Below are 12,993 nucleotides of genomic sequence, written 5' to 3' on the forward strand. Positions count from 1 at the left end.
GTCTGTCTTTTATAAAAGTGTCTTGGCTATAGTTAAAGACGGTTTTTGTTTTAGTATACTTTTGTATGATATTTTTTAAGCTTAACCAAACATTATTTAAGAAAGGACTTACAATAGCTTGAGATGTAGATTTTTGGTTGAATTTTTGAAGCATTTATTTCTTATGAATTCAATACTGGAAGACGGCCCACCTGTTGGGAAAGTCACCTTTCACTCAAACTGTTGTTTTGAAACGTGAAACTTCTACTGGGAAGCTTTATGAGGAAAGTAGCTGGTCACTTGTGTGACCATTTCATTGTTGGAATTCAAGCTTGACAAGTGTATTGGGAATGAAAATGTTACAGACATTAAAATAAAACTGAGTGGTTTTCACAATTTCCAGAGTTTTTATTCATGATATGGGTTTTCTTGGTTTAAGAATACAATCAGGCTTTTCCATTGTGTGATTGTGTTTTCATGGCAGTTTCACAGTGTTCATCACACCATCTCTTGAATGCTCGACACACAATGATGTCTTCTATGTCATTGAATATTCCTGTAGGGTAAAAAAAAATGTTATATTAACTTTATATTAATTGTCTTTAACTAATCATTTGATACAGTGCACTAATTGTCTACATACATGTTTTTAAATTGTACTTATGTTTTAAAAAATACCTGCATATGTAATTTATTTATCTATGATTACGCAGTTGACCCTTCCCTTTACCTCTTAAAGGAGAACTCCGGTCAATTTTAACATTGAGCTCATTTTTTTGTACATTTGGAGTGCTGTCAATACAGAGAACTACGACAAAAAACGGTGTTGCCTACACCGAGTTATTCTATTTTTAAAATTTGCACCCTGTTGACTTCAATAGGGCAAGTAGTAAGCCTGCTTTTTAGCCTCTTAACATCCTTTAAGTGTCATTACAAGTGCACAGAAAATGTGAGTGATTCCTTCCGAGTGAACACGGGTGGATCTGACTGCAGTAGATGTTAGAGATATTAATAAAAACGAAGTTAATTCAGCCAGCGCTCATACCTTTGTTTACATCCTGTTTTCGGTGGAACGCCATAGTAATCGATTGTCGAGTTCACGCGCGTGATCATTGGTAACTAAACCTATGCGCGTGAACTCGACAATCGATTACTATGGCCTTCCACCGAAAACAGAATGTAAACAAAGGTATGAGCGCTGGCTGAATTAACTTCGTTTTTATTAATATCTCTAACATCTACTGCAGTCAGATCCACCCGTGTTCACTCGGAAGGAATCACTCACATTTTCTGTGCACTTGTAATGACACTTAAAGGATGTTAAGAGGCTAAAAAGCAGGCTTACTACTTGCCCTATTGAAGTCAACAGGGTGCAAATTTTAAAAATAGAATAACTCGGTGTAGGCAACACCGATTTTTGTCGTTGTTCTCTGTATTGACAGCACTCCAAATGTACAAAAAAATGAGCTCAATGTTAAAATTGACCGGAGTTCTCCTTTAACCCGTTCTTAAAGGCACGCTATGCAAGATCCGCTGGCAAAACCAGCAATGCAAGTTTGAGAGGTGGCCCCCCGCCAAATCTCGCGAGAATCACGACTTGCTTTACGGCACGACGTCACATACATCAACAACATATGAAGCAGCCTCTATGGAAGACACTAGCACGCATTTCAGACGTGAATCATGGCAGAGTCAACGAAGAAAGCGCGGTTGGAAGAGTCAAGGTGAATGCAGAGAGGGCTCTGCGCGAGTGGTATTTACGACTGTAACGTCAAATACAAGTACTCCACAGCGACTCTAGGGGTCACTGTTTGACAAAAACGGAAACCGCATAGTATGCCTTTACCACCAAACCTGTCCTAACCTTACCCCACCTCAAGAGCAGCTAAAGTGTTTTGAAATACAACATGGACCCAAAAAGTACATTGTACTTATTTTTTGATGCAAGTACATACATGTAGTCATGTGAAAAAGAAAGTACACCCTTTTGAATTCTGTGGTTCACGTTGTCGTGTAAATGAATGGCCAAAACGCATAAAAAGTTTTCTGTATGGAGGTGGGTGCCTTTTTCTCCTGTTTTTGAAAGTTAGGGAGGGAAGCTTTTGCCATTTTGTTTATTACCTGAATTCTGTGTTACTGTTTTGTTATTTATTTTGGCCTTGCCCCTAAATTTATGTTGCTCCTTATTTTATCTTTTTTTAAATATAAATTTATTTCTTGCTCTATGAAAATGTTTGGGTCTGTTGGGAGTGAGAGCAAGGACTCCAGGGATTTTTTTTTTATTATTATTTTTATAAGATCCCTGGTATTTGTTACTTTTTTTATTATTATTTATTTAGATTAAAACAATTTGTAACAAGTGGGGGCTCATCCGGGATTTGACCCCGGAACCTCTCATATACAGGCCTATTTTACCATGATTAGTTTTCTTCCACACCTAAAAGTGTCTGATGATAGTAAAGTGTATTCAGCTGGTCTTGCGATCTCAACATGGCAGCTAGGATGAGTAGAATAAAACAGCTAAGCCGCACATATGACTTTCAATAATACACAGATCTTTTCATCATTTTCAGTCTACATTGAAGGTGTATTCAGAAGTTTTTTTAGCTAACATTAGCATGATCTTTGTGTACGAGACCACAGTGGTGTTAGACACTGCACTGCCATCTATTGATGTGGATCATTGCAGGATCATTTTATGTATAAATTACAATGATTGTAGTGAGTTTTAGAGAGCGGTTTATACAATAATTAATTATCTTGTTCAGCAAATAAGAAGACTCTTGGGCATCACTACTCAGGATTGTATCTCTCATCTAATCTTTCCACCTTGTGAAACCATACTGGTTTTTACGCTGTATTTTTGTCTTTGTCAGGTTGAGCAGACATTTTCCATCCCCCATTTTCTGGGGACGGTCCTGTTTTTTTGTGTCCTGTCCTGGCTAAAGCTGTTCACGGAAATGTCCCTGTTTTACCACACGCTCAAAATGAGCTTCCTTACCATTCAGATGACTCTTTACAAAAACAAAATATATTTCTTAAATGTGTAAAACTTTTTAAATTGGCTCCAAACTACTGAATGCACATTTAATGTTTGAGAAAAAAAAAAAGAGCTGTTCTATTTATATTTGACATACTTGCTCTTCCCAGCGCTGTCGGCAGGGGCATTCTCAGAAGTCCACCGGAGTGCTTGAGTCGCTCAGTAAGAGACTTCTGTACTAGATCCAGAGTGCAATCTGAATGCCACACTGGAAGCTCTAGACTCTGCATACACACAATGATACGTCTTTTCTCCTCTTCTGTCAGAAAGCCCCTTTCATGAGCCACATAGACCATGAAGGCCATGTCAATGTTCACGGCTTCTCCATGCAAAAGTGCAGGAAGTACTTTCTGTATCAAAGAAACTCCAGTTAGATTAATTCAAGACTGTGATACACAACGTGCAACTTTAGTTCAAGTCTTAATATGTAGAACCATTTCAAGCTCTGGACTGATGATATGGCCAAAGTCCACCAGCCTGTCCAGGTCGTCCTCCCACAGGTTTGGGGCAAGTTCCTCCAGCATGGTTTCAATGGCCAGTCTAGTGGACACACTCGCTGCATCCATATGCACATTTTCATGGATTCTCAGTTGGAACCTTGAGTCCAACAAACTTCTGCCCTCCTTATGCAAAAGTTCAAAGAGTCCTTCGTGTTTCATCAGCGCCATCTGTAGAGGATCACTAGTATTGGTGAAACAAGACCTCAATTAGACTTGCACAATAATGTCAGAATAAACTACCATTCAAAAGTCTGGGTTAGAATTGTCAAAAAGTACTGTCTTCGGTACCAAGTCGGTACTGAAATTTAAAAAATGTGACAATACCAGCATTTCCCTCTAGCATTTTGAGCGGTGTTGAACGGATTCTTAAACACCCTCTGATTGGCCATTGTGTTGACACACTCAATACAGTATATATGTCTGTGATTGGCTACAATGATCAACAATGACATCTTTGACGCACTTCACAGAGCGCTTACATAGATACACACGTTTAAAAGCAGGCGTCTATTAGCAGATCCCTAATATCGCTTTCAAATGCTCCCGTATGTATGTGTAAGCGCTCGATGAAGAGCGTCAAAGACGACATGTTTTTGAAATGTTGATCATTGTAGCCAATCACAGACATATGTCGAGCGCGTCAACACAATGGCAAATCAGAGACATATATGTTGAGCGAGTCAACACAATGGCCAATCACAGACATATATGTTGACAATGGCCAATCAGAGACATATACTGTATGTTGAGCACATCAACACAGTGGCCAATCAGAGACATATATGTTGAGTGCATCAACACAATGGCCAATCACAGACATATGTTGAGCGCGTCAACACAATGGCCAATCAGAGACATACATGTTGAGCGCGTCAACACAATGGCCAATCAGAGACATACATGTTGAGCGCGTCAACACAATGGCCAATCAGAGACATATATGTTGAGTGCGTCAACACAATGGCCAGTTACAGAGATATATGTTGAGCGCATCAACACAATGGCCAATCACAGACATATATGTTGACAATGGCCAATCAGAGACATATACAGCGAGGAAAATAAGTATTTGAACACCCTGCTATTTTGCAAGTTCTCCCACTTAGAAATCATGGAAATTGTCATTGTAGGTGCATGTCCACTGTGAGAGACATAATCTAAAAAAATCCAGAAATCACAATGTATGATTTTTTAACTATTTATTTGTATGATACAGCTGCAAATAAGTATTTGAACACCTGAGAAAATCAATGTTAATATTTGGTACAGTAGCCTTTGTTTGCAATTACAGAGGTCAAACGTTTCCTGTAGTTTTTCACCAGGTTTGCACACACTGCAGGAGGGATTTTGGCCCACTCCTCCACACAGATCTTCTCTAGATCAGTCAGGTTTCTGGGCTGTCGCTGAGAAACACAGAGTTTGAGCTCCCTCCAAAGATTCTCTATTGGGTTTAGGTCTGGAGACTGGCTAGGCCACGCCAGAACCTTGATATGCTTCTTACAGAGCAACTCCTTGATTATCCTGGCTGTGTGCTTCGGGTCATTGTCATGTTGGAAGACCCAGCCTCGACCCATCTTCAATGCTCTAACTGAGGGAAGGAGGTTGTTCCCCAAAATCTCGCAATACATGGCCCCGGTCATCCTCTCCTTAATACACTGCAGTCGCCCTGTCCCATGTGCAGAAAAACACCCCCAAAGCATGATGCTACCACCCCCATGCTTCACAGTAGGGATGGTGTTCTTGGGATGGTACTCATCATTCTTCTTCCTCCAAACACGTTTAGTGGAATTATGACCAAAAAGTTCTATTTTGGTCTCATCTGACCACATGACTTTCTCCCATGACTCCTCTGGATCATCCAAATGGTCATTGGCAAACTTAAGACGGGCCTTGTCATGTGCTGGTTTAAGCAGGGGAACCTTCCGTGCCATGCATGATTTCAAACCATGACGTCTTAGTGTATTACCAACAGTAACCTTGGAAACGGTGGTCCCAGCTCTTTTCAGGTCATTGACCAGCTCCTCCCGTGTAGTTCTGGGCTGATTTCTCACCTTTCTTAGGATCATTGAGACCCCACGAGGTGAGATCTTGCATGGAGCCCCAGTCCGAGGGAGATTGACAGTCATGTTTAGCTTCTTCCATTTTCTAATGATTGCTCCAACAGTGGACCTTTTTTCACCAAGCTGCTTGGCAATTTCCCCGTAGCCCTTTCCAGTCTTGTGAAGGTGTACAATTTTGTCTCTAGTGTCTTTGGACAGCTCTTTGGTCTTGGCCATGTTAGTAGTTGGATTCTTACTGATTGTATGGGGTGGACAGGTGTCTTTATGCAGCTAACGACCTCAAACAGGTGCAACGTATATTAACTTGTAATAATATTGAATAACGGTACAGTTCAAAATATAAACAAGTATGTGCCTTAATATATTAATCAACATATTAAAATAAGTGAACTTTAAAGCATGACAAAAGAATATTAAAACGTTGATTTTAAATTAAATTACATTATTAGAAATAAGAAACAGACATATATGTTGAGCGCATCAACACAATGGCCAATCACAGACATATATGTTGAGGTCATCAACACAATGGCCAATCACAGACATATATGTTGAGGTCATCAACACATTGGCCAATCACAGACATATATGTTGAGGTCATCAACACAATGGCCAATCACAGACATATATGTTGAGGTCATCAACACATTGGCCAATCACAGACATATATGAGCGCATCAACACAATGGCCAATCACAGACATATATGTTGAGCGCGCGTCAACACAATGGCCAATCACAGACATATATGTTGAGCGCGTCAACACAATGGCCAATCACAGACATATATATGGAGCACGTGTCAACACAATGGCCAATCAGAGACATACATGTTGAGTGCGTCAACACAATGGCCAATCAAAGACATATATGAGCGCATCAACACAATGGCCAATCACAGACATATATGTTGAGCGCGCGTCAACACAATGGCCAGTTACAGACATATATGTTGAGTGCGTCAACACAATGGCCAATCACAGACATATATGTTGAGTGTGTCAACACAATGGCCAATCAGAGACATATATGTTGAGTGCGTCAACACAATGGCCAGTTACAGACATATATGTTGAGTGCGTCAACACAATGGCCAATCACAGACATATATGTTGAGCGCGCGTCAACACAATGGCCAATCACAGACATATATGTTGAGACATATATGAGCGCCAATCAGAGACATATATGTTGAGTGCGTCAACACAATGGCCAGTTACAGACATATATGTTGAGTGCGTCAACACAATGGCCAATCACAGACATATATGTTGAGCGCGCGTCAACACAATGGCCAATCAAAGACATATATGAGCGCATCAACACAATGGCCAATCACAGACATATATGTTGAGCACGTCAATCACATATCATATATGTTGAGCGCGCGTCAACACAATGGCCAATCACAGACATATATGTTGAGCGCGTCAACACAATGGCCAATAACAGACATATATGTTGAGCACGTCAACACAATGGCCAATCAGAGGTGATTAAGAATCCGTTCAACAGCGCTCAAAATGCTAGAGTGAAATGCTGGTATCATCACATTTTTCGGTATTTTTGACAACTCTAGTCTGGGTCGATAAGATTCTTAAATGTTTTTGACGGACTCATTTTAATGTTAAAATACATTATAAATACATTCATTTACAAATGTGAACCTTCAACATCTCAGCCATTCCATTAGAAATATGGCGGCGTGGAAGAGTGCACAGGAAAGTCCTGTCCAGGAACGTTGCCACGGGGGGTATGTAGGACCCTAGCTTATTTTTACAATTGGCAAAATTGACCCCCGTCTTTGCCCCTACACTGGCATCAATGTAAGCCAACAGAGTTGTAGGGACACGAATATACGGAGTGCGTCTGCGATACAGAGATGCGGCGAGACCCGCGATATCCAGGCACACGCCGCCACCAATAGCGATAATGGGCTCCGTACGGCGGTCAATTCCAAATTTATGGACCTCCTCCAAGATACTGGTCACGAGTGCCATAGACTTGTTCTCCTCAGTTGTGGGTAAGTGAAGGATCTTGTATGTCACCCCTCTCGCTTCGAAATACGCTGCAACCTGAGAGCCGTAAAGATCATTAACAGTCTCGTCAATCACAATGAATCGCTTCACTACTTTGCTGTTGTTCTTGAGGGCTTGAATCTCCGTTGGGTTGGAGATGTGGCCGAACATTAAGGTGTCATTGCTTGCATCCAGAAGCCTCTCACTTTGAATGACTCGATAGGTGAAGACGATAGGACTGACCACTGTCCATGTGACTCCATCTTCTGTGGAAGACTCATAACTGTGGTGGGCACAAGTTATCCATCATTTATTCAGTATTTCAGTATAAGCTGGATATCACTAACAAAAAGTGCATATGCCTTGTGAAAAAGAACATTTCAGGATGTTACGGAAATAATAGCCTACACTTAAAACAATACTTGTGAAATGTATTGTTTACAGACATTTAATTGCATGTCAATTGCAGTTAAATGAGAATGGATTATAGTTTAAAATTATATTAAATGCTGTTAGCTTTAGAGGGCTTTTTTAACCTACTTAAGTAGGACTTTTGAAGGACCGGTTCAAGTTACTGCTGAATGTACTGACAAGCATTTATGGTAAACTAAAATAAACTTTATTGTAATTTCTATTGAAATTTGTGTGTTTTTAGTGTAGGTTATTTGTAATTAAACATTTGTAATGAATACATTTCAATGTATATTAACTTGTAATAATATTGAATAACGGTACAGTTCAAAATATAAACAAGTATGTGCTTTAATATATTAATCAACATATTAAAATAAGTGAACTTTAAAGCATGACAAAAGAATATTAAAACGTTGATTTTAAATTAAATTACATTATTAGAAATAAGAAACATAATCATGAAAGTGTGCTCTCTTTAAGTACACTTAAGAAGGCTTTTATTTCATTAATATTATATTACATGCAAGTTCAGTTTTTTAAAAATATATATATTTAAGATATGAAGTAGACTACAAGTACAAATTCAATACAATTGAGTGCACTTATTTTTCACAAGGGATTGATTGTTGTATACTATGGTAACACCATGTTTTTTGCCCATATATTTTTATACTATGGTAAAATTGCACCATTGGACATGTGCTGCTGTTTTACCATGTTTTTGGAATAAAATGTTTATTTACATGGTAATACCGTGTTATTTGAACATATACCTCTGTTTTAAAGGGTTTTGTTTTTTACATATGTACTATAGTAAAACTATGATTTTGGACATAGTACCATGGTGGTGCCATGTCATTCTTTGGAATACCTTGCAATACCATGTAAATATGGCATGTGAATATGGTAATCATGGCCTATATTAAAGGAATAGTTCACTTTAAAATGAAAATTCTGTCATCATATACTCACCCTCATGTTGTTTCAAACCTGTATGAATTTCTTTCTTCTGCTGAACACAAAGGAAGATATTTAGAAGAATGTCAGTAACCAGACAGTTTCTGGGTCCCATTGACTTCCATAGTATATTTTTTTCCTACTATGGAAGTCAATGGGACCCAGAAACTGCCTGGTTACTGACATTCTTCTAAATATCTTCCTTTCTGTTCAGCAGAAGAAAGAAATTCATACAGGTTGACAGAATTTTCATTTTAAAGTGAACTATTCCTTTAAAGCACGATGGTACCAGCAACACTTTTGTAAGATACAAAATATGTAATATAAAACTGTTGAGAAAAGACTACAGAAGGTTACAGACGGTAACACACACACACACATATTCACTCACACTGTAAACTTGACCTCATACTTTCCAACTGTAAGGTTACTTCTTAAAATAGAAAAGCATTCAAACATGAAGTAAACAACTCACTAAAGACTTTAACGTTAACTGATTAAAGACATCATTATAAACCGCACTGAGGAATAAGGGATGAAACATGTTTCATATTCTTTTGTACTTTATTCACTATATTTGTATTGCAAAAATTAAAATGCTTCAATCAGACGATTATACTGCAGTAGGTCCAGGCTGAGACAGTAACAAAGCACCAGAGTGGTAATTCATGGGTATACTCACATCTTGGCGTCTGACGACCGTCCCTCGACACACTTACAGTCTGCAGTCTGTCTGCTCCATGTAGAGTCTACATGCACCAATCTGAATTCAGCCACATCATCACAGACACTGCCACTGGTTTTTGAAGCATAAGACATATTGAAGGTGAAAAGTGAAAGTTGGCCTCTTGCCGACTCGTGCCAAGTGTATAACAGTAACCAAAGCCACTGCTGAGGTGACGGAGAGGGTGGAACTGTAGGCAAACTATAAATAGATTTACATCAGCGGTTCCCAAACTTTTTTTCCTGCGCACCCCCTTCTATGTCCCAACCGGGTTGGCGCACCCCCAATCCCCACTTCAAAAAAATAACGCAACAAAGCTTTGTTTTATCGCCATATAAAGACTCATGTTTAATCATGCGCAAATAACCAGAACACGCATGACAATAACAACATCAACAAAGTTTCAATATAATGCAACAAAGCTACGCACAAGCTTCCACTTTTAAGAGGACGAGTGACAGACACAGGCTCAGTAACAGAAAGCACGGTTATTTTCAGCCGCGTAAAAGAAACATTGCAGCAATATTAAATGACCGTAAATGATCGTGGAGCTAGCATCAACAACATGAAAATTAGAACGACAGTACATTGAATTAAATTGCAATGAAGTTACAAACGATCCACAACATTAAAGAGAATATAGGCTCCGAAATAGATAAAATAAATAAAAACGAGGATCAATCTGATACTTTTCAAGTGCGACAATAAAATTAGCCTACACACGATCCACAACATAATTAAGTAGCAAAGAGCATAGGCTCAAACATAAAATAAACAACAATATTTTGAACAATATTTTTATATATATATATATATATATATATATATATATATATATATATATATATATATATATATAAAAGAGCTCACCAAAGCTGAATTTGTTTGATCAAAAATACAGTAAAACTTGTAATATTGTGAAATAGTATTACAATTTAAAATCTTATTTGAATATGTTTCAAAATGTAATTTATTCATGTGATGTCAAAGATGAATTTTCAAAAACATTACTTCAGTGTTAGCCTACATGACCCTTCAGAAATATGAAAACAGTTTGCTGCTTTATATTTTGGAAACTATCATTTTTTTCATGATTCTTTGATGTATAACATTTTCAAAAGAACAGCATTTATTTAAAAACGAAATATCTTGTAACATTACACATGTGACATGTTTTAAGGTCACTTTTGATCACTTTAATGCATCCTTACTGAAAAAAAATTCTGACTAACCAACACATTTTTGAACGGCAGTGTACATTCAGTTGGTCATTATTGCAATATAAACACTATCAGACTGATCAACAAGGTATATCTTCATTTACCAGTCGAAGACGGAGCAACTTTCTGCTCTTATGTTTAGGCCTACTCCGTGCACTGTCAAGGGCTTCATCATATTTGTCGTGGTACCGGTATTTGCAGCAATTATTTTACCGCAAATACTGCATCGCGCGCTGTTGGCATCGAGCCTGGAGAAATGTATGTAGCCATACTTTTGATCGACTTTTCCACATCTTTATGGTATTGTGTGTGTGTGTGTGTGTGTGTGTGTGTGTGTGTGTGTGCTCGCGTTTCATATGAGTATGTGCGCGGAGAGTTTGTGTGTGTGTGCTCGGGTCACATTGAGTATGTGTATGTGCGCGAGTTTGTGTGTGTGTGTGTGTGTGTGTGCTCGCGTTTCGTATGTGCGTGGAGAGTTTGTGTGTGCGCGCGCGCGCGTCTCATATGAGTATGTGCGCGGAGAGTTCCGCGCGTCTCGTGTGTGTAGAGTTTGCTTGTATGTGCGTGAGCGACTTTGTGTCGTTGTGCATTTCATATGTATTTGTTTTATCAAAAACTAATAAATTATAGTTTTTTTATTTAAAATAAAAGGAAAGGGAATTTACAAAGGAAATGTTTACTGTTCATGTTTTTTTTTATTGTATGGAAAAATCCCACTTAAAAAAACAGACCGCCATTACATTTTTCCCCTCGCGCACCCCCTGGTGGTAGCTCGCGTACCCCTGGGGGTGCGCGTACCACACTTTGGGAATCCCTGATTTACATTAAAGGATCTGTATGGAGGGTGACCTTGTGGCAGCACTGTCGCCTCGCAGCACGAGGGTCTCCGGTTTGAGTCCCGGCTGAGACAGGAGGCCTTTTCTGTCTGAAGTTTTGTATCTTCCAGATGAACACCAGATGTTCTCAACATTGTAAAAAAAAAAAAAGAAAGAATCCTGTCATTTTTACAGAAAATTCTGTTACAGAATAATAATTCTGTACAAAATATTGGTACACACCTGCAACAAGTAGTGCATAAAGTAGTGGCCAATAGTGATGTCCGGAGGGGATATTTGTTTTTTTAGCCTACAAGTTCGATTAAACCGTCATATATATATATATATACATTAACTAGCTGAGCCACAGCCATTGATTATGAATATGAATGCCAACAGATCGCTTTCTGTATTACTGATGTAATTGCACACATTACAGACCACAAAGAGTTTTTTATTAAAAAAGGTTTTTTATTCATGCAGGATATTTAGTTCCATTTGACAGACATTAATGGTTTCCAGTTCACTGACTACACATGCCGAGACTGCTGGATCAGTAACATTTGAGGTTTATGAAGTGCTACCCATATTGCCCTCCAGAGGGCATCAACGTTGACTTGTTCAAATCTTTCATAAGTGCTGCAAGGATCACATTTTGAGGGCCAAACCTGTAAATTAGTATCACCCTGGTTACCCCGGAAAAAAAAAAAAAAAAAGTATTTTTCCATTGGATTTTAGATTATTGCAGAAAATACAATATGTGACAGCAAAAGTTTATGATTCTTACCCAATTTGTCCAAGATAATCTTCAGAACTACAGAAAAATATTTAAATTGTGAAGCCTAAATCCAACCGAAAGAAGAAAAGAGCTAAAATTAGGATATAAACAGACTACACCACTCTTATACCATTATAGATTAGTGTTAAAATTAGTTTACCTGTTGATGATAATGTTTCTGACAACATCTGTAGTCCCATTTAAATGACCAGCTAAAACCAGATAAACACCAACTTGGCTAGGCTAGGAGACTAGCTTGACTAGCTAAAACCAGCTAAACACCAACTTGGCCAGGCTAGGAGACCATCTTGACCAGCTAAAACCAGCTAAACACCAACTTGGCCAGGCTAGGAGACTAGCTTGACTAGCTAAAACCAGCTAAACACCAACTTGGCCAGGCTGGGAGACCATCTTGACCAGCTAAAACCAGCTAAACACCAACTTGGCCAGGCTAGTAGACTAGCTTGACTAGCTAAAACCAGATAAACA

The 12,993-nt window shown here is 38.7% G+C and overlaps 1 protein-coding gene across 1 annotated transcript; it reads right to left on the minus strand.

Annotated features, from left to right (window-relative positions):
• Window positions 1-370: 370 nt before the first annotated feature.
• LOC307146362 (2-epi-5-epi-valiolone synthase) lies at window positions 371-9,988 on the minus strand. Its single transcript, XM_079850286.1, has 5 exons — window positions 9,650-9,988; window positions 7,246-7,879; window positions 3,454-3,687; window positions 3,117-3,369; window positions 371-535 (listed from the first exon to the last, which is right to left on the minus strand). The coding sequence occupies exons 1-5, from the start codon at window positions 9,784-9,786 to the stop codon at window positions 426-428; spliced, it is 1,368 nt and encodes a 455-aa protein (XP_079706412.1). The 5' UTR covers window positions 9,787-9,988; the 3' UTR covers window positions 371-425.
• Window positions 9,989-12,993: the final 3,005 nt, after the last annotated feature.

Source organism: Squalius cephalus (assembly GCF_949319135.1).
Source record: "Squalius cephalus genome assembly, chromosome: 18".
NCBI lineage: Eukaryota > Metazoa > Chordata > Actinopteri > Cypriniformes > Leuciscidae > Squalius > Squalius cephalus.